This window comes from Gossypium hirsutum, chromosome D06 (genome assembly GCF_007990345.1).
Source record: "Gossypium hirsutum isolate 1008001.06 chromosome D06, Gossypium_hirsutum_v2.1, whole genome shotgun sequence".
Taxonomy (NCBI): domain Eukaryota; kingdom Viridiplantae; phylum Streptophyta; class Magnoliopsida; order Malvales; family Malvaceae; genus Gossypium; species Gossypium hirsutum.
Genome location: NC_053442.1, coordinates 6,611,251 through 6,634,117, shown reverse-complemented (window position 1 = coordinate 6,634,117; position 22,867 = coordinate 6,611,251). Strand labels below are relative to the sequence as shown.

The 22,867-nt window shown below is 33.5% G+C and overlaps 1 protein-coding gene and 1 long non-coding RNA gene across 2 annotated transcripts; one reads left to right on the top strand and one right to left on the bottom strand.

Annotated features, from left to right (window-relative positions):
- The first annotated feature begins 1,099 nt into the window (after positions 1–1,099).
- Positions 1,100–14,745, top strand: LOC107901421 (protein transport protein Sec24-like At4g32640). The gene is made up of 25 exons (XM_016827427.2): positions 1,100–1,334; positions 1,478–2,425; positions 3,300–3,536; positions 3,760–3,834; positions 3,975–4,073; positions 4,183–4,294; positions 4,727–4,854; positions 5,458–5,577; positions 6,527–6,607; positions 7,546–7,623; positions 7,757–7,849; positions 8,421–8,475; positions 8,614–8,690; positions 9,470–9,541; positions 9,716–9,799; positions 10,474–10,593; positions 10,703–10,771; positions 11,591–11,668; positions 11,786–11,924; positions 12,208–12,372; positions 12,617–12,762; positions 12,834–13,013; positions 13,823–13,911; positions 14,037–14,068; positions 14,222–14,745. Exons 2-25 carry the CDS (start codon positions 1,547–1,549, stop codon positions 14,326–14,328), a joined length of 3,315 nt encoding a protein of 1,104 aa, XP_016682916.1. The 5' UTR covers positions 1,100–1,334; positions 1,478–1,546; the 3' UTR covers positions 14,329–14,745.
- A 4,588-nt stretch (positions 14,746–19,333) lies between these two features.
- LOC107900321 (uncharacterized) lies at positions 19,334–20,804 on the bottom strand. Its single transcript, XR_001684887.2, has 3 exons — positions 20,751–20,804; positions 20,210–20,294; positions 19,334–19,537 (listed from the first exon to the last, which is right to left on the bottom strand). It is a non-coding gene; the product is annotated as an uncharacterized lncRNA (long non-coding RNA).
- Between the last annotated feature and the right edge of the window lie 2,063 nt (positions 20,805–22,867).

Genomic DNA, 22,867 nt, shown 5'->3' with positions numbered 1-22,867 from the left:
GCACTTTAGATGGTTGAATTAGCATGAATTGAGCTTGTTTAATGGCATTTTGAATTACCCTAATGGTTGGTATATGGATTACTTAGAGTCTAAGAAAACTTGAAATGGTAAACTTGATGTTTAAGGTTTATTTAGGTGCACACGGCCTAGGACATGGGTTACCACACAGTCGTGTGCCACTACGGCCGTGTAATTTAAGTCAGTGTGTTACACGGCCTACGACATGGCCTACGACACAACCACGTGTCTCAAGTCAGAGAGTTGCACGAACTGGCACACTGCTTGCGACACGGCCGTGTGACCCAACTCAGTGAGTTACACGGGTAGAGACACGGGCTAGGACACGACTATGTGTCCCAACTTCGAAAGTTACATGGCCTGGGGCATTCCACATAGTCTCGTGTGTCCCCTGTTTTTGAAATTTTTTATATTTTCCTAAAATTTTCTAATTTGTTTCAAATTAGTCCCTGAAGGTTTTAAGATTAATTCTTTAGTCCCTAAAGCTTGATTTAAGCCTCGTAGATGTAAGATATTTTTATAAATCAATTACTTTATGGTATTTAAGAAATTATATTGAAATGATTATGATTTTACTTGTTTATTATTGTTAACTTGCTGTAGCATTCCCGTAACCCTATTCCAGTGACGGATACGAGTTAGAGGTGTCACAAAACGAATTGGAGAAAAAAGAAAAATGTTTTTAAGGTTTAAAAAGATAGGATAAATTAAATTTATTATTATTTTTGAACATTAATCTTATTATAAGTTTTTTTTGATACAATACTTAAAACTATTTATAGCCTCTCCCCAACTCTTAATAGGAGAATAATGCGCTTCAGCGCATTCGAACTCACATCCTTTTGTATGGATAACAATACCAATTACAATCGAACTAAGGGTACATCGTCACATATTTATTTATTTTTAAATGGAACAAAAGGAAAAACCAGTAAATAAATCCAAATGGCTGTTAATTATAAGTCTGTGAAAGTAATCAGTGTTTTTTCAACAGTCTCAGACCAATAAAATAGTTTCCTTAATTATACTTTTTTTTATAATTTTTTTACAATTAAGATTTATTACAAATTTGTCTCCCATTCCTTCCCCAACGTTAAAATACCGTCGCTCTCTCTCTCTCGCTCTCGTTATTTGCCTTTCTGTCTCTCTCTCCTTCTCCGATCATTTCCCCAGATCCATACCTCTGATCGCTCCGATACTTCCCTAAAAAACCCTAATTTCTCCGATCTCTCCTTCTAAAACCCTACTCTCAGATCTAAACTTAATTATCTCCTTACTTCCACAGATCCGACCTCTCCTTTTCTTTCCGATATCAGGTACTTAATTTCCTTTTTTTACTCTTCTCAATTTTATTTCATTCGATCTTAGTTTCTTTTATATGTTAATTTGCGATTACTATTACTGTGTGTCTTTTAGAATTTTTGAAGAATTGTTGTTTTTGTTGTTTTGGTTTGTGTAGATTTGATCGTGTTGCAAAATATATAGACGGTTATTGAAAGAGGGGATTAGAATTTGTTTCTGATTAATTATGGCAGCTCCTGTGTCTCCAGGGGCACCTAGACCCGGCGCCAATTCACAACAACCACCACCTCCACGAAATGTTAATCCTAATTATCAAACCAATCCCAATTCGTTAGCTGATAACATGCAGAATTTGAACCTAAATCGGCCAGTTTCAATGCCCAATTCTGGTCCGAGGCCCTCCCCTTTTGGTCAACAACCTCCCTTTCCTCAATCTGGAGGTTCAGCTGGATTCCCCGGTGCCTTGCCGCCAATGGCACGGCCTGGTCCGCCACCTGGTATGATGGGAAGACCTGCAGTGCCTCCTACTGGACCACCGCAATCTGCTTTACCTGCAAATGTACCCCCAGGGAGACCCCTTGGTCCACCTCCTGGTCACTCTTCCCCTTTTGGGTCTAGACCTCCTCCTGGTTCTCTGTCTTCTTCAACAGGTGGTGCTGTTCTACCTTCTAGCGGTTTCCCATCTTCAGGTGCACCTAGCGGTGGAGTTGCACCACCAATGCCAGGTGCTCGCCCGAATGTTTTTATGTCATCTCCACCTTTGACTGGTCCAACTGGTCCAGCTGCGCCCCTCTCTAGTGCACCTGCTGGTCCTTTGAGTAATGGGCCTCCAGCAATTGTTTCGGGAGCTTTGCCTGGTGCACCCCTGTTTCCTCTTGCTCCAAGTGCTTCACAACCTCCTGTTGGACCTCCACCAACTATGATGTCAGCTAGGGCTCCTGCTCAGGCTCCAACCATGCGTTCTGTTTTGGGAAGTCCGGCTGTTACTTCCCCACCAGTTCAGCCAATGCCTTCAGCATCACCATTTTCAGCTGTGCCTCAAGCTAGACCACCACCTCCAGGTTCTCCTTATGGATCACAGACTTGGCCGATGCAGCCTCAGCAGGTTAGCACTACAATCTTTACAGTTTATGCTTTCAGAATTCTTCCCATAAAGAAATGTAAACAACTAGAGCATATCATTGATTTTATTGTTGTTGAGTTGGTCTTTTAGCAATCTATATAAGGTGTACAAGGTCTTTGATTTCCTTTCTTTTCATAATGCATTTAGTAACTAAAATTTTATGTGCACCTTTGATGTTTGGAATTGTTGGCATTATATTAGTAACTATTAATCTGAAGAAAACCTAAAGCAATATAGAAATGAAGAAAGATTTTAGTAAACTTATAATGGAAGAATGAAAATTGATGGATGTGGTTTACTTTTTTACAATTAAATTGTTCATGCCTTGTAAATTGCTTTACATTATATAGCTATGTTGTTCAAACTTTTTCTTTCTAATTATTATTTTCAACATCTCATCCATTCAGTATTCGTCCAAAAAGATATTGTTTTCATTGAACCATCATAAATATTGGATTGGCTTGAGAATTGACATGCAGATATAATATAAGATTCTGTAGCCAATTGCTGAAAGTTAAATTGTGCAGAAACTTACAGAACTGTGCAAAAATTAGGCATTCTGTTACTGTATATCCAATGGCATTTGCATAATAACAAAACCAATTGGAAGTTGGTTATTGAACTTCACTAATTACATTGAATTTTATCAATTGGCATATGAAATTTTGGTGTTGGTGGATATTTAAAACCTTCGAGCCAGGTTTGTAAAGTTGTCTTGGAAATGGAAGCCATTTTAAGGCATTCTATATGAGGTGCAGGAAATTCTAAGTACAGGATGTTTTGGCTTGGTAAGTGGTGCTTGGAAGTTGTTCACTCCCATCACTAATTAGATTCTGAATGTTTTGAATTGTTTTAGGGAGCCCAGGCTCCTCCTATTCCTGGATCTACTCAAGCACAACCTCCAAGAATGTTTGGAATGCCACAACCACCTACGAATCAAGCTATGACTACCATTCCACCTGCTATGGGCCAACCGGGAGCCCCTTTATCAGGGCCATCAAAGATTGATCCTAATCAAATTCCAAGGCCCATTCCAAGTTCCTCACCAATCATGTATGAAACTCGTCAAGGCAACTCGGCAAATCCTCCTCCGGTAAAAGCTTTGATCATTTTAGAAGAACGGAAAGAAAATTACTTAGTTCACTCAGGAATTTGCTAATTTGCTATTCCTTTTGATCTTCATTTAACTTAGGCCCATTGTTCTGGCTCTCTTTACTATGTTGTCATTGCATGTATGCATAATGCAATCACAGCTTTGACATATAACTGAATTTTGAATTTTGTTTTTTCTCCTGATCACTTGTAATCTTTTGAAGCCTGCTACTAGTGATTACATTGTCAGAGACACTGGGAATTGCAGTCCTCGTTATATGAGATGCACCATCAATCAGGTCATAACAAGCTATATAAATTAATTGTGGCTTTTTTTGGTACTCTTTTATATTCTTTGGTTAAGATTGCACTGCAGTTTCACCACCTGTAATCTTTGTGATGTTTTGAGTGCTTATCAATTGTTCTTTCCATTTAATAGATCCCTTGCACAGCCGACCTTTTGACAACATCATCTATGCAGTTGGCTTTGTTAGTTCAACCGATGGCTCTTCCTCATCCGTCAGAGGACCCTATTCAAGTAATGCCAGTTCTACTTGTTCTTCTAGCTTGTTATGCAATCTGTCGGGTTCTTAAATGGATTTTGTAATTTGATCTGCTTATCATATTTTGAACATTTCTTACTATAGGTTGTGGATTTTGGGGAAAGTGGTCCTGTTCGATGTTCCCGTTGCAAAGGTTACATAAATCCTTTCATGAAGTTCATTGATCAGGGAAGGAAGTTTATCTGCAATTTATGTGGTCAGTATTAATCATCTTTGTGTGGTCATCTCGTATATTTTGCAGTATCTTGTGTATTTTAACTTATTCTTATATTCATGCCAGTCTGTTGCATCGTGTCACTGTCAAAAAGTGACAAAACTTCATTGATTAGTTGTGCTTAGACTTTGGGAGCTAAATAGTAGACTGGTCATAATAATAATGATTTGAGAACTCTTTTTTGGAAGTTGTTAGCTGTAGGGTTCCTTAGATTACAAATTGATGCATGCTTCTATTCTTAGTTTGTTGGACTTTATCAGTTTTAAGGTTTCCTCTTTTCACACATAAAATGCCTTTTATATATCAAACAATTACCATGACCAAAGGCATCCTTCTTCTCTATTTCTGCTCTCTGATTGTGTTGCTGTAATGTAGTAAGGTGGCAATGTAATTGCTTGTACTATTTTCTTTCAGGGTTTACTGATGAAACTCCTCGTGACTACCACTGCAATCTTGGTCCTGATGGCAGGCGTAGAGATGCTGATGAGAGGCCTGAGCTGTGTAGAGGAGCAGTTGAATTTGTTGCTTCAAAGGAGTACATGGTTTGTTAACATTTATAAATTTGTACTTTTTAGTTGATTAACTTTTAAATTTCTACCTTCTTTAATTGTAGCCCTCTCTGTCTCTTTTTATTTATTAAATGCTTAAGTAGCAATTATAAGATTGATGTATGTGGGCATCTTTGGATCATATATGAATGGTGTGATTAGTAAACATTTGATTAAAGCATAATGAGGATGATATGCCTATATCCAACTCAAAGTGATGTCTCCCCAGCAGGAAGATGCATCATTTGCCTCACTTTTCTATCTGATCAAGTGCCATACTGTGGTAAAGTAGTTGAGATACTGGATCTTTCCTGTACAACTTTGATTAATCAAGCATTCAGGGTAATATCCAAAAGATCAAGATGGCCAAAAATGACAAAGGTTGAATAATAATAATGATGATGATGATGATGATAATAATAACAGTTAAAAAATCGTGCTAACATTTGCTAGAATTTAATTGTGTGAAATTATTGTGATCAGGGTTCACCTGGGGCTTTCTTAGTTTCTTTATTTCTTGCATCTGCGGTTTGTCTTGTTTCTTTTTTAACTTGTAAGAAGATAATTCATTGTTTGTTCTGAATTTCTCATGTCCAGGTCCGTGATCCAATGCCAGCTGTGTACTTTTTCCTAATTGATGTATCCATGAATGCCATACAGACTGGTGCTACTGCTGCCGCTTGCAGTGCCATTAATCAAGTCATTTCTGATCTTCCAGTGAGTTTCTCTAGAATCACTGGTCTTTGGTTCTTTCTTCTTATGGTTTACTTTTTCCCTATTCTCTTTGCATTTTATCGGCAGATATGGCAATTATATTGAGAAGATTATATTGTGTGTTTTGGTCAATTATTTTTTGTTAATAGTTAATTGCAAAAGGTTTTAGATTATTGTATCAAAATTGTGCATTAATTGTTGCCTGTTTATTGCTAAAGATATGGGCTTCTACTGTTTGTTTCCATTATCAGAACCAATCATGACTGTGACCTATTTTCTTGTTATTATTGTGTGAGTTATGCGTGTAAGCATTTTCATAGACATACTTGTATCTCAATGCTAAGTTCGTGGTCACCACTCTGCCTTGCAAATAAGAACTGAGCTGTATTTTAAAAATGCATTTCTCCCTCTGGTCCAATTTTTAGTTTTTCTTCAGTTGTGATAAGAGGTTCTAGAGTTACTGCTGTTGATGCAATATTTTGTATCTAGTATATCGTTTTAGATGTAAACTTGTAGTAGTATTAGAGGTTGTGACGTTGCCATGGCACCACATAAACCTTTGAGTCAGTTTCTTGATTGTGTGTTTTGCATTTCTTTGTTTGCTTGAAAATTCAAACTAAATTGTTTATGCATTAAAGAAAAAAGTTGAAATGTAAATTTTTGTTGTAATAACAAAATAGAGGTTGTGAACTGTAAATGGCTCCATTTGACCTTTGAGTCAGTTTGGATATTTGCAGCTGAGGATTTTAAGCTTTGTTGTAGGTGAGTATCTAATGGTTGAAAATCTAATATGGATTGTTGATTTGGGTTAGTAATAGCTATATTTCGAATGAGATCTCTTTTCCAGTTTTGGTTGAGTTGATACATGGTCTTGCATCTGCTGTTTTTCATTCTGAACACTCATACAAGGCAAGGAAATTCAGTTGGTTGAGGTATTAATTGCTTATTGCAGGAAGGTCCTCGAACTCTGGTGGGAATAGCAACATTTGACTCAACAATCCATTTTTATAATTTAAAACGGGCCCTACAACAGGTCAGTATTAGTTACAATCATTCATTCCACTTGTATCAAACATTCCATCTTCCTGGCTATTATTGTACTGGGTAGAAGATTCTTTTTCTTGGTTTCATCATGTGCTATATATTTGTGAAAGAGAAGTCAATTTAGCAAAAATGACTTAAAGAATATCCTAACTTATTTAAGAGGTTTTAAGAATTTATTTTTGTTAGTATTGGCATTGATGAAACTACGGCAAACTAAACACATTCTGGGCTGGCTTGCATGTTGGAAGCTTGAATTTGGTGCTACCTACAGGGGGGCAGAAATATGATTTTGGTGTTTGCAGTTTGGATGGTTCTCTTATTATTTAAGTGGTTTTATTGAGTAAATTCTATGAGTGGTTTAAGTAGCACACGCATATAAGAAAGGTGGTTAAACTGTGGAAATTATGTTTACTCATCTCAATATCTAAGATCATGATAGTAACAGTAGTTGCTTTGACCTATCCCAAAATCCCCTGCTTGGTTGGTTGGGATAGAAAGAAACATGTTGCTAATAATGTGTAAAATGTATTTTGTGAATCCATGTTACTTGGGATGGTAACAAACAGTAGTTGCTTTGACTTATCTCAAAATCCCCTCCTTGGTTGGTGGGGATAGAAAGAAACATGGTGCTAATAACTTGTCAAATGTGTTGGTGAACCCACATTACATGGGGGGATTGGGGTTGACCTTCATGGTTTTCTTGAGGAGAGCATCTCACTTGGTCCATCTTCCTCCATTAGCTGTTTCTGTCTCTGGAAATCGAGATTTTATTTTGAATATAACAGGAATGCGTTGTGTCCATTTCCAAATTTTATTGATCACTAAAAGCTCTTTGCATTTAATTTTTATATGATCTTTTTCTCTGATTTTATCTACTGAAGAACCTCCTGAAAATGTTACCTGATTTTGATGTCTTAAATTTTGCAGCCATTGATGCTTATTGTTCCTGACATACAAGACGTCTATACCCCTCTTGAAACAGATGTTATCGTCCAGCTTTCTGAGGCTAGTTCTTAATATATGAGAATTTTTTTCTTATACCAGTTGAAGTTTCTTAATTATTAATTTACTATGATGTCTTATTTAAGACCTCTCAAGTATTTTGTACTGACTTGGTTTTTTTTTCCCGAGGATTCAGTGCCGCCAGCATTTAGAACTATTGCTTGAAAACATCCCAACAATGTTTCAGAGTAGTACAACTGCTGAGTCATGTTTTGGTGCTGCAATCAAGGTAAGTCATTACAAGTTTATATTATAAATTAGTATAGCATTTCTTTTGCTTTGCAGATTTTAATCCTTAATGAGATAACTTATATCTTTATCTGATAACAGAAGAGATCACTGGGGTTCAAGTCTATGATCACACAGTTTCCCGAACCCCACTGATCCTACTACCCGAGCTAGCCCCAGGTGGCAATGGGATTTGCATATGCTTTCCAAATTGTATAGCAAGTCAATTAACTTCTGCTATTCTATAGCTAGAATCACATGATTTTTGTCGTAGGTTAAATCTGTTTCCTAGTTAACAAGTGCTTTAATTATTGTTAGAATCTAATGAAGAGTGATTGCTTCATGGTTTTTAAAAGCAAAAAACTTAACCTCTGCTTAAGCAAAATATGATTGTAACTTTAGCTTGTTTTGAAGTATTTGGCTTCTGGTTTTGTACTTGATGAAGAAAGGTTGATGACTGATCAAACTTTTATGGTTATCCTGAAAGTAAGGCCTGATGATAATTAGAATATATGGTAATTCCTGTATACAAAAGTGTAAAATTTTATCTCACTATTCTATTTATATTTCAGGCTTCATACTTGGCCATGAAAAGTACTGGGGGGAAGCTTCTAGTATTTCAGTCAGGTAAGCCTGTATACCCACAAAACATTTTCATGTTTTGAGATGTATATCAAACAGTTCTTACCTCTTATACCATAAAAGTTGATGTATCTTTTTCTACGGTTCTCTAATGGACATGTATATATATATTTTTCCTGACAGTCATGCCGTCTGTTGGCATTGGTGCCCTTTCTTCTAGAGAGGCTGAAGGAAGAACTAACATATCTGCTGGAGAAAAGGTTTGCAGATCTTTTTAAAATTGTTCACTCTCTATCTCTGCATTTTCTTCTTGAATAATAGTGCATTATTTTTTTAGTTCTTTTAAGCTTAGAATAGTTGTTCTTTTAGGGAAGCAGTTATCCCTGCACGGTTACATTCGAAAATGTGGAACCTTGTGTTTGTTTGTCTGAGTTATGACTGTTGCATCTCATCTCTGGAACCTGTTTTATCTTTTTAGCTTGCATGTTGATTCTTTTGTGTGTTCAGAAGATTGGGATGGTTACTACCTGAGAATTTGATTTATTAATTGAAATGCTTCTCTATCTTTAGATGAATATATCAATAATCTTCTTTCAAATTCCATGCTTAACCATATTCAAGTTTTCCTATCCGAAAGGTGATAATTTGCCAGGGCTACTGACTTGATTTCTAATTCTTGTATTCTTTTTTTTCATAGTTGGTAGGTTTTCAAAAGTTAGGCCTTTTGGGTGTGGTTATTGATTATACTTGCGTATAGTTATCTCATATGGTCATCTTTATGGTGGACTTGTGACTTTCACTTGACTGTGGGTGTGCGTGAGTTTCCATCTAGGAGAAAGAAGAAATAAGCAAAACGCTTTCATATTTCAAATATGATTATCTTGTTTTTATGCTCTTTCATATTGAACCTCCAATAATATATTTGTTTGTATGATGAGATTCCTAGTACTTGTTATTGAAGCTGGAACTATTTTTTTCCCGATGGAAGATAACATTGTGCTTCTGTTTTATAAACTTTTTTTCGTTTCTATTTGATTAGGAGGCTCATAAATTACTTCTTCCAGCGGACAAAATTCTCAAGACAATGGCAATTGAATTTGCTGAGTATCAGGTAAATCTCAAGTAATTTCTTTCTTCTAATATCATTGTAAAATGGTTAAAAAATTGTTTTCTGCATGATGAATGTTTGTTAAAATCATATTGGTTACATTACATTGATCTATAGCTATAACTGCTTTTTAGTTCTCTTTATTTTACCATGCTCTTATATTGCAATATGTGGCAGGTTTGTGTTGACGTATTTGTCACTACTCAAACTTATGTCGACATTGCTTCCATCTCCGTTATACCAAGAACAACTGGAGGCCAGGTATTAATTGATATTTACCTTGATTTTTCCTGTTTCACTGCTTGATAATGTATACAAATTGTTATCCCCCAAAACCCATACATGTGTAGAAATGCTGAATGTACAAGTTGGTTGTTACTCTTGCTGCTTCAAATTGCATTTCCACCTGCACTGTTCTCTCAATTTAATTTACTTTCTATAATTTTAAAGTCTTATTGAAAATTCTTATATACATTATCCTTTACAAAATTCAAGCTTTTGGAATAAGTATTGTGATTTAAAATTATAACTTTTTAATAAAAACTGTTGAGACTAATTTGCTTGAAATTGTAAAACAGAGAGTACATTTTTTATTACAAATCAGCATTCACCTAAGTAGCTGTTAACCATTAATTAATTTAGGAGAGCATGCATGTTTGAAGGAACGTTTCAAAGTTTGCAAACTGCCTAGCTGCAAACCTTGCATGTTGGCTGGCTTTAAAATTCTATTCCAATTAGTGCCATTTCATTACAAACTTTGGCCTGATGCATGTTTGGTGAAACTTGAGAGCCTGACTATGTATTGATCTATTTATTATTCACTATCAAATCCATAGTTGTTGAGCTTCTATGTATTAGGTCCTCAATACCAGCAGAACATACTTATTTTTTGAGTGGAAGACTCGCATTTCAACACTTTTCTCTCTAAATTACAGGTGTATTATTATTACCCCTTCTCTGCAGTATCTGATTCTGCAAAGCTCTACAATGACCTTAGATGGAACATCACCAGGCCCCAAGGTTTTGAGGCTGTAATGCGCGTGAGATGCAGCCAGGTATCATTTTCTGATGTTTAGTCTGTTTCATAAAGTGAAATATTGATAATTCTTATCACATTATGATGGTAATTTAACTTTGACCTTTTTCCCTTTTGAATACTTGTAGGGTATTCAAGTTCAAGATTACTCTGGAAACTTTTGCAAACGCATTCCGACCGACATTGACCTACCTGGGGTTTGTGCTTTTTGAAAAATACTGTGTTATATTTGTCATTATTGTCTTTTAGCAATTTTTTCACCACAATTTTTGTCTGATTCTCAATTAGAGAATGATTGAGAGGTTGAGCTTAGGAAAGTATAAGCTTCATAGATGTGATTATTTGGGATAAAATGCTCCTACCCTGGTGAATAGTGTTATTTCGTGAATTGGTGTATTGAAGGATTTATTACTAAAATATTAGTTACATTCCCCTAGTGTTTGAAATTGAATCGATGGTTCTATAATCTTTTATCAAAAAGATTTTACATTTTTGTGGTGTTGTGATTTAAGTCAATATTGTATACGAATGCTTCTAGATGGTTGGTTTCGTTGTTTGATATATGTTTGGTTTATAGATATTTTTCCGCATGGGCATGTTTAAATTTTACTTTATTTTCGTTCTGTTTGAAGAGTTATACCTTCATAATCTGTTTGTGTGTTGAGTGTATGTAACTTGGTTACTTGAAGAAAACTGAGGTCAAGATACTGATACATCAATCCTTATCTTAATCAATTTGTATGTAGTTTTCATATTTAGTATCATATAACCACATATGAGATATTCCTTATTCAACATACTCCCAGGCCGCATATGTATTTATGTGCTCCTGTGGGCCATATTTTTATAACTCATGAATTTGGTTACTTTGCTTCTTATATGTATTAACTTTTTCTTGAGAGGGGTTTTGCATGTTTTATTGCCAGGAGGGATTATTTACTTGATTAAGTTTCGCCTAGCAATTTGACTTTTTTATCAATTTGTTTCATTCATGACCAATCCTTTCTGTTATGCAGATTGACTGTGACAAATGTATGTTGGTAACCCTAAAGCATGATGACAAATTACAAGATGGTTCTGAATGTGCTTTTCAGGTTCTAACTTAATACTGCCTGGACTTTTAATGTCCATCATGCTTCCTTCTTTTTCTTTTAATTTCATGAAGTTGATAGGTCTAACTCTTCTATAATATTCTGGCTTTCACCTTCCAGTGTGCCCTTCTCTATACCACTGTTTATGGCCAAAGAAGAATTCGAGTTACAAACTTATCCTTGCCATGCACAAATATGCTAAGTAATTTGTTTCGCTCTGCTGACTTGGATACTCAGTTCGCGTGTTTATTAAAGCGAGGTATTTGAGTCCGCATTGTACATCTTTCTTTACTTTCTTTTACCTATTTGGTGAGTTGCTTGTGCATGTTTATTGGTTCTGTCAATTGTTCTTTCCGCTCTTATGTTATGTTTTCTCTGCTTCAAACTATTATTTGAAGATTCTCCTTGTCTCCATGGTTTTTCAAATTATGAATCGATCTTTTCTATACATATGAGGTGTTGGTTTTTTATCTGAAAAAGTTTTTGAGGTATTTTTCTTTACTGACCATGTATTGCCTTTTTCTAATTTACCTTGAATGCAGCTGCCATTGAAATTCCTACAAGCCCACTTGTGCAAGTGAGGGAACAAGTGACAAATCTTTGCATCAACATTTTGTTTTCATATCGTAAATTTTGCGCCACTGTATCATCGTCTGGGCAGCTTATTCTTCCTGAGGCCCTTAAGCTACTTCCCCTGTACACCCTTGGTATACCTGATTTCATATATGTTTTTTTGCTAATTATATACCTGATTTCATTCTTAGATTATTGGATATCTCATTCTTTTCCATTATTATTATCTTGAGTCAACCTGCATCTTCAAACTTCTTCTCTCTACCATTCTGGAATATACTATGGCAGTGGTTCAGTCATCTGAAGAAAAAAAAAATTAAATGTTTTCCATTGGTTGATAATGTTGGTGCTTTTTTTTTTCCCTTTTTCTTTTTTCAGCACTAATAAAGAGTACAGGGTTGCGGAATGATGGCAGAATAGATGACCGTTCCTTCTGGTTCAATTATGTTTCCTCTCTTTCTACTCCTTTGTCAGTGCCATTGGTTTACCCCAGGATGTTTGCTATTCACAACCTTAGTACAAAGGTAAATATTTCTAGTTTTAGAGTCCAGAGTATTTCAACCATGCTAACAGACAGTTTATGCTTGTTTGACAGGAAGAAGATGAGTCTGTTCTTCCTCCTATAATCCCTCTATCTAGTGAACATGTCAGCGATGATGGAATCTATTTTCTGGAGAATGGTGAGGATGCTTTAATATATTTTGGGAGCTCAGTGGATTCAAGTATCTTGCAACAACTTTTTGGCTTTACCTCAGTTGATGAAGCCCCTAGTCAGGTTTTCTCTTCTTCTTCTTCTTCTTTTCCTGAAGTGTGTATGTCTACATAAATCCTCATTAACAGGTTAATTTAAAAAGAAACAACTTGTGAGAATGCCCATAATCACAGAAATTATTGAGCATCTCAATTAACAGGTTAATTTAAAAAGAAACAACTTGTGAGAATGCCCATAATCACAGAAATTATTGGTCATCTCAATTTGTGTATGTCTACATAAATCCTCATTAACAGGTTAATTTAAAAAGAAACAACTTGTGAGAATGCCCATAATCACAGAAATTATTGAGCATCTCAATTTGTTTTTCCAGCCTGGTCAGATTTATGCATTGGCCTTGATAAGCAAATGTATTATTGTTACCCTAATTTAAATAATTTCGCTATTAAATGCTATAAGTCAGATTGCTCATTATATATTGAATCGGTCACATCCATGTTTTGATTTTAGTGGCTTTTAAACTCCTTTTATGATGGGATTTGGTCTTGCATTATTTGTTTCCTTTTTGTTTTAATAGTGTGAATTTCTCTTTGTGATTTATGGGAGTATGTGATTTTTTTGTTGGATGATAAGTGTCTTGAAAGGTCTTCTGCTTGGTAACTTAATAGTATGACACTCAAATAAGTGGCCTTGGATTCAATTGTTAGGATTATTGGGTTAGTGAATCTCCTGTAATAAGTTTGGAAGGAAATATGGAAAAGGATGGGAATATTAACTTGTAATAAGTTGTTCATTGTTATTCTGTGTCTTGACCCTTTCGCATGCCTAATACGGACACTTACGCCCTTTTGTCAACATTTCTGTACGTTCAGTTTGTGATTCAGCAATATGACAATCCATTATCAAAGAAGTTCAACGATGTAGTAAATGTGGTTCGGCGCCAAAGATGTTCCTATCTCCGGTATGATTAATGGTTCTTTCTTTAGCTTTACTTTATTCCTAAACCAAAGCTTTATTCCATTTATTTAATAGAAAAATTGAAGTATATCTCTGTTAATTGCATTTAATCTTTATATTGTTTCACAGCTTGACATTGTGCAAGAAAGGGGATCCATCAGGTCAGTGCATAAAACTTTCCCTGTCATGCAAACTATGATACTGCTTGAAAAATAACCTGTGTGGAATATTAGCCAAAATACATGTGGATAGGTTGACTAGGTGTATTGTGCAATTATGACATTGTCATGACTTGAAATTGTTACATTTTCCAGGAATGCTGTTCTTCTCATGCATGGTAGAAGACAAGAATGCAAGCGGTCCCTCTTATGTCGAGTTTCTCGTACATATTCATCGGCAAATCCAAATGAAAATGTCGTAATATTTCAAGTTTGATTGATTCAGCTGAGAGTACCAGATTTTTGTTCGGCATTGCATGGAGCACAGAGCAAGTAGTTGCATGTCAGATGTCAAGCATCTAAAATGGCTCCCAACTTGGAGTTTCTCATACATATTGAGCAGCAATTCTGAGTGAAAATGGGGCTTCTTTTCTTTCCTTTTTTTTGGGTTTATGCATTTATCAGTTTGTTTATGATCATCCAACTTTTGTGATGCATTTGGAGATAAGACGTATTTCTGATATTTAGGATCTCAATCAATTATTTTTTTCCTAGAAACCCAATTTCAGCTAAGTTTTGCTAAATAGAGGCTTTTGTAGTTTCACCCTACTTGATATTACAGTGGAAGTTACTTCCAAGTAAAAATAATTGAATATATATATATTCAGATTTTTGCTTCCCATTCTTGGGATTGTTTTTTTCTTGGTTATCCCTCATTTTCCATTTAAAGGCTAAATAAACTTTACCTGGTGTATACTAGTGAGATTCCAACTTTAGTACTTGTTAGTAACTTGAGCCTTCAAAAAGTTTGAAATTTAAATTACAACATTTATGACCTACATTCATAGTAATTTATAGCTATAAGTGAAATCAAATAGTATAATGTACAAACAAAATCAAAATGAACAACTAGAGACTTGAATCAGAATAAAAGTTTGGACTAAAAACCAACATTAATGGTGAACGCCCCAAATCATTCACCTTCAATTTCTTAAGGCCAAGGAAAAAGAGTTAATAATGGTTGAATTGAATTGAGAATTATTAACTGTTCACAAAAATGTTTGTAGGAGCATGCAATATAGCAGATTCCATACCCTGTAAGAGATACTCCTGAGTTAAGTTTGGCAAAAAAAAAAAAAAATAGAGTGCAAAAGGAAAATAAATAATAAAGGATAAAACTGGATAAACAAAGGGTTAAATTTGGGAAAAGAAAAAGGAAGGGATAAATAAAAGCCAACCGAGATGAACATCGGTGATTTCTTGCTCCAAAAACCGTCATCAAGAAAAACCCACTACTTCGACCTGTCTTTTCACTTACCAACAACCCCCTTCCCTCATCAAACGCCCCATTTAATCGAATTCCCCCCCAAATCCCCTTCCCATGGCTTCCAATTACTGTTTCAAGATTAAGCAAGAACAAGATAGTACATTAGAACAACTCTGTTCTTGTATCCCACATCATGTTTTCATCATAGGATTGGCGTTTCAATACGTTTCACCTCAAGGAACAACCTTGGAATCCTTTCATCGATCACTCATATGTCGTCGAGACTGGTTCTTATCACAAGAGTACGGCCCAAAGGTGGTGTCTCTAATGTTGGCCAACACGGGTGCATCCCCAGACTTCCATCGAACTGCCATTGATGATATCTTGTCTTTTGCATGGGAGATTAACACCGACCCTTTTAACCTCCGACGCCAAACGATAACTTTGCTTGTCGAACTACTGGTTCAGGCCACCGATGATGATGGTTCATTAGCGGCGTTGAATTTCAAGCCGGCGAGTAGATCATTTGTTCAGTCCTTGAAAAGGGTGAAATTGGGGGAGGATGAAGCTTTCTTGCCGTTGAAGAAAAGGGGGAGAATTGAGGGATTGAGTTCAAGGAAACAATGGGAATGTAGTATCTGTTTGGATGAGGTTCTGGAAGGTGAAGAAGTGGCGTCGATGCCTTGCGGACATGTATATCACAGCCACTGCATCGTTAGGTGGCTGGAGACGAGTCATTTGTGCCCATTGTGCCGCCACCAGATGCCATGTTAGATCGGATTTTCCAACCGCCATTTCACTTTCTTTTAGTAAGCTGTTGAATTTTCTTGACAGACTCGAATTTTTGGCTGTATTATATATAAGGCCAAATTGTAACTATTATTGAGTAATTCTCTTCCAAAATTGAATTTTAGCAATCGTTTCGATCAAAAAAACAATTTAACGATTGAAATTCTTTTTGTTCATAACATTCCCACAAACTTGAATCCAACCATCCTTTTATTCTTCATCCAAATTTCTTTTAAACACTTTAGATAACTCTCATTGGATATAAATTTTTTCACAAAAAAAGTGTATAAAATGATAAGCTTAATAGAGAATATCTATATTTAATTTTAAGTAATACATCAAATATAAATTATAAAATATTTTTGATATTTTATTTAAAATAAAATACTAAATATAATTAAATTGTTTGATAAAAGATAATATAATCTTAAATGAAATAAAATAAAATAAACCATTGGATTTATTCTCATTAAGTGATAAGCTGGTCTTTATCTACTTATCATTTTTAATAATTTTCATTATGGTTTATCAAATGTCTTTAAAAAATTTACCTGAATTTTTTATCTACCACTTAAATTTTCAATTTAGTAATCAACTATTATATCTTAATTTCTTATTAAAAATATTACTTATTTTCATTGCCGTTACCACTGAAGTAAAAATTGTTTCTATTATTAAATATTTTTATATTTATATCAATTTAGTTATACATTGTTGTTGGTAAAATTTAAATTATTTATGGAAAGGATCCACTTACGCCAAAAATAATTTTACACCTTTTATATATTTTTGTATGATTATTATGTTAACGATTCAATCATCATATTTCATATTTCATATTTCATTTATATAAATCATGCATGTCAAATTTGACATAAATTAAAATTTTTTAATTATTTGTTTTATGTAAGAAGACTTTCAACTGTTTAATAAATATTAATATATACACTTTTCTAGATCGATATGACAGAAATATCAGCTCAATTCAAAATTTTACATATATGACAAGTACCAAAATATATGAAACGATTAAAACTACTTCAATTTTACACCGATGTAAATATATCATTCCTCATCTTTTATTTTATTGTTATAATATATATATATATATCTTTATAAGAGACAATGTATTAACTATTAAAACACTGTGATTTTGAAACCCCCAACGGAAATTAATACTGCTGCTTGTAGAGGTAAGGTTAATAAAACCTACAAGCAAGATTTGACACCATATGATATTGGTTGGAAACAATCCAAAATAGGACAATAGGCATAACATAACTACAAAATCTACATTCATGGAATGTGATTGATATATTGAAGATAATTTTTTTTGGAATTTAAGGAATTTGTTGTTCAACGGGAGGCAACATGTCACCTCCACATTTGATCCGATTGTTTGGTCTAAATATGTGACATCACATTATATTATCGAAGCAACTCTAATTATTTCAATATCGTTTGACAAATAACACAACATTCGAACAATTAAACTGTATATAATTTTTAATTATTCGCACAAAAATAATTCAATGAATGATAATTGATCTCATATATATATTGTTTAGGGTTTGCACGGGATCAAACATAGAGTTGGGATTCGAATCCGGACTCTTAAAATCAAAACTTAATAATGTGTCTCGAGACAATGATACTATGTCTAGAGACAAACCTTCCCTAATTTACTATTTTGATTTGATACAGATATGTCTGAGACATTAGGGATCATGTCTCGAGACATCCCGTCCCTATTTTCTTAATTTAGCCTATATGTTTGAATGTCCCAAGACAAGGGGTTATTGTGTCAAGACTTGAAACATGACAAATCTATTTTAGTTTCAATGTGCCATTGTCTCGAGATACAGGACACTCAGTCTCGAGACTTGCATGGTTAATCTTGAGACCTAAACCAATGATATGTACCAATTGATAAAGCAGACCCTATGACATGTGTCATACCCCTAACCCGTATCCATCACCGAACTAGGGTTAAGAGGCATTACCGGACATATCGGAACATTTCACGATCACTTCAAAATCAAAAGTCATACATCATCATATCATAGTCAAATATCAACATAAAGTCCCTTTCTTAGGTCAACGAGACCTTAAACATGCATTAGGAAGAGGTCGGGACAAAACCGAACACACAGTAAATTTTTACCAAAATTTAACACATTTTTTTTCCGAAATAAATTAATAACCAACCTCTTATTCATACAAGTCAAATTCGTATATTTGAATCACATAGCCAACTACACAAATCATGTTTTATCGAACATTCTCTTATACTAACTATGTTTCAATATTTAACCATTTCAGTTTCATTTGTCTATTCAAAAATTCCGAACCAAGCTATCAAATATCAAAACCAATTTGTACATGTTTCATAATTACAAAATTCAAACCATATGGCCACCATTTCCATAACATTCGAATACACAAATCATAATTAACCATAATTCCTTACATATACCGAGCATATAACAAAACGTTCGTCGATATACATCTATTTCATAACGAATTACTGGTCATACCATTTTATAAATCTATATACAAACGCATACTAAGCCATTTCAACCCATATCCTTAGCTAAATAACAACCATAACATTTTATAATCTTTATGTATGTGCAAGTTAAACCAATTTGGCCATATTTCACGGCTTAATATTCATTTGCGCATAAAACATTAGGTAACTATATAACATAACCAACTATACTTTTAACATTATCCTACCATACGCATAACACCCTAAAAACCAAAAACCATTTCTAAATACAATCACCAAATCCTAGCATTTTAAACATTATAACATTATGCGCATTTTACCAATCAAATTGAACCATTTTTTACCACAATGTCAAGTCATACCACATCTAATTCGCAAGCTAAATATTATATTCAACCATACACATGAACCACATACCGAAGCCGAATTTACTACCACATATATACATCACATTTTATGATCACTCATTGAACCAACTATTTGACTTTTTTTTTTTAAAACCAGACCACAAGAAAACATATCATAGGCATATGTATTTATATCTTATAGGTCCAACAACTCAAGTGGACAACCATTCATTTATCAAATTTATAGGTTCTAACATTTTCATCATTCAATTTTTAAGCTAAACATACTATATCATAACTTCATACCAAAATCAAATACTAAACACACCACATAACATATATCACGACCGAAATTACTTAAGCATTAAAACTTTAGCATAAAGATTGAGCCATTATCGCATGGCTAAATAGATACAAATGTCAAGATCAACCAAAACTAATACTAGCCTATACATGCCATATGTTCAAAGTTTCAAGCTTTTAAAATACTGAAATAGAGATTGATAGTGTGACAGACTTCCTTGACGATCCTCGAGCTCGTAACAAGCTTCCAAAATCTAAAAAAATAACGAATGAACAAACACGCAGTAAGCTTAAATAGCTTAATAAGTTATAAGCAAATAGTTTTTCAAAGAACATATATAAATCATACAAATAAGCCAAATTCTCCCAATCTTAAACACACATATATATAATCTTATTTATGTAATTAGTTCATATTTTCATATTATACCATAATACTTACCTTTACTTCCAAACTTCATATAACTCAAACATACCTGGATCATTTAATTCGAACTCACATTCGGTTTTACTGTACCATTTCCCGTTGTACCACTCGAAATTAAAAAGAATACTCAGATAGCTCAAAAAGCTCGTACAATATCAGCGTCCCAGACGTGGTCTTACATGTAATCAAATAACGATGCCTCTGTCCCAGACAGGGTCTTACACGTAAATCATATACGATGCCAATATCTCAAACATGGTCTTACACATAAATCTCAAATCGATGCCAACGTCCCAGACGTGGTCTTACATGATATTACATATTGGAATTCCTATGGTTCATTCGGGTTTTCGAATGTCGTAATTCAATTGAATTAAGCTCGTAACTAATCATTCCATGCTAAATTCAAACCGACAATGTAGTATACATACAATTCAATTCGACTAAGTATAAAATAAATATTTTCAATTTAACATAATTTATTAGCTTAAGAACTTACATCGGACGAAGACGAACGGACTGGGACAACTATTCGACAACTTTTGATTTCCCCCAATCCAAATCCGATTTCTTCTTTTCTTGATCTAATTCAATACAAATTTAGCTTATTCATTCACCAAATCATTCAATTCAATCCATATACACATTTTTAGGGCATTTTACAAATTAGCCCTCACATTTTCACATTTTGACATTGTAATCCCTATTTCATAAAATCACAAAATACACATAATTTAACAATATCATAGCTTGGTCGAATATTCCTTTAGCTCATATAAGCCCACAATTTAACCCCTCAATTTCTCATTTTCACAATTTAACCCAAAATACTCAAATTCATAAAAGATCTCAATACAAAACATATTAATCCAACACCTATCTTTCATAATTCATCAATTAACATCATTAAACTCACAAATTCATCAATGGCTTAACTCACAATCTTCATCAAAATCAGAAATTGAGGCACGGGCTTAATAAAATGCTAAGCAACAATCACAAAAACATAAAAATTATCAAAAATGGATCAAAACACATACCTTAATCACCAAATATCAAAGCCGAACCCTAGCTTAGTCGTTTTCTTTTCTTTTATTGTTATTATCGGCCAAAGATGAACATAATATTTTCATACTTTCGTTTATTTAATTATCAATTTCCATTTTTAACCTTTATAATATCATTTAAAACCCACTACGTAATGTCCAACTTTGCCATTTAATGCATTCAATGGTTAAATAACCACATAAGGGTTTCCTCTTTTTAAAGACACATCAATTCGGCCATTATTCAAATAGAAGTATAATTTTGCATTTTCTGCGATTTAATCCTTTTTGCAAATTAAGCACACAAACGATCAAATTAAATCACGAAAATTTCACACATACCAATTCACATGCTGTAGGCTTAGAAAGTAATATTAAAATATTTTTCAGACTCTAATTTGTGGTCCCGAAATCACTATTCTAACCGAGGTCTAAACCGGGCTGTTACAACATGTCAACTATACCCATAACTCTATCCGACACAAGTTGAATGGTTTTGACTTTCTAATCATTGTAGTTAGGCTAATGTGTTCAAGTTCAATCCTCGTTCTTCATATTGAAAGGTATGTCAAACAAGACATGCAACCAACATAAAAATCGTGATTCCAAAACCCCAAAGAACAAGTAATACCACTGTTTCTGGAGGCGAGGTTGAGAAAACTTACAAGCAAGCTTTAACACAGTAAGATACAACTAGAAACAACTTTAAGCAAGATAATAGAGATAACATGACTTGAAAATTTACATTTGTGGAATGTGATAGGTGTATTGAAAATATTTCCTTATTGGAACCTATGTAATTGATTGTTAATATAACGCTCTTTACTTGAACCAACAAAGATTCTAAATAAGCGATGTTATGTTCGATTTTCAAAAATAATTTATGATATCTTATTCACTTAATTTATTATTAAATTTAATTTCACACTTAAACACTTCCAATTCGTAATCACCAACCATCCAAGGAATTTAAATAGTTTAAATAACATAAAAAAAATAGCATATAATCATCCACATGTGAATCAGATTTCAACATTGAACTCAAATTTACTCAATTCATCAATATTTCTCCACCCATATACAAGAGTTGTCCCATTAACATAAACTTATGTACACGTGATACTATAAACAAAACAAAATGTTCTCAAAAGAATAATGTATACGATGTGAATTTCGAAAGTACTCTTGAATTTTTAAGGTTGATTATGTGTTTTAGCGAAGTTGAAATTGTGTATTGATTGTGTGTTTGTAAACTAGGGTTGCCATAATTTCTAGAAAAATGGTTATTTATAATTTTATTAATAATGATTATTTATAGTTTTAATAATTTTTTATAATTTTTATGATATTTTGAATTGCATCTAAAATAACCTAAACATATTAGTGTCTAGATTCAAATGAACTTTGACGATCATGTCTCCAAATTCATTATGAGAATACATGTTTAATAATTTTTTAGGATTTTTATTTTGTTACTAGATGTCCTAAACATATTAGTTTTTTTTTTTTGTTACTAGATGTCCTATAGGATAGGCTTTTTTTTTTTAGGATTTATTTATTTATTTTACATTTCTTCTAAGGCCTTTTTTTTATATAGATTTAATATTTTTTAATTTTTTAATTTCCAACATTTTTATAATTATTACATAATAATTTTCGATTAGGGGTTATATTCATTGTAATTTTCAATTATGAGCTTAATTAATCTTTTGATTATTTTACGATGTTTTTGTTTCATTCAAAACCTTTTTAAAAAAACTATTTTTTTATTTTCTTTCTCTTTTTTAATAAAATATAAAATAAAATAAAATAATAAGAAAATCATTATGACATAATAATATGAGAAGTCATGAGATTCAAATCCAATCCGAGTTTGGCCTAAACAAAATATGATTACAATAAAATACAACTTGATTAACATGGAATGCCATTTAGGTACCAAAAATAAATTAGGTATCAATTAGGCACAAGTTATCAAGTTGAGAGATTAAAATATTAATGTTGCAAGAGTTAATGGTTAAACAAATTAGACCATCCATCCCAAATAAAAATAAAAAATCAGAAAAATAATAAAAAATAATAATAATATAAACACAAACATTCATTTTATA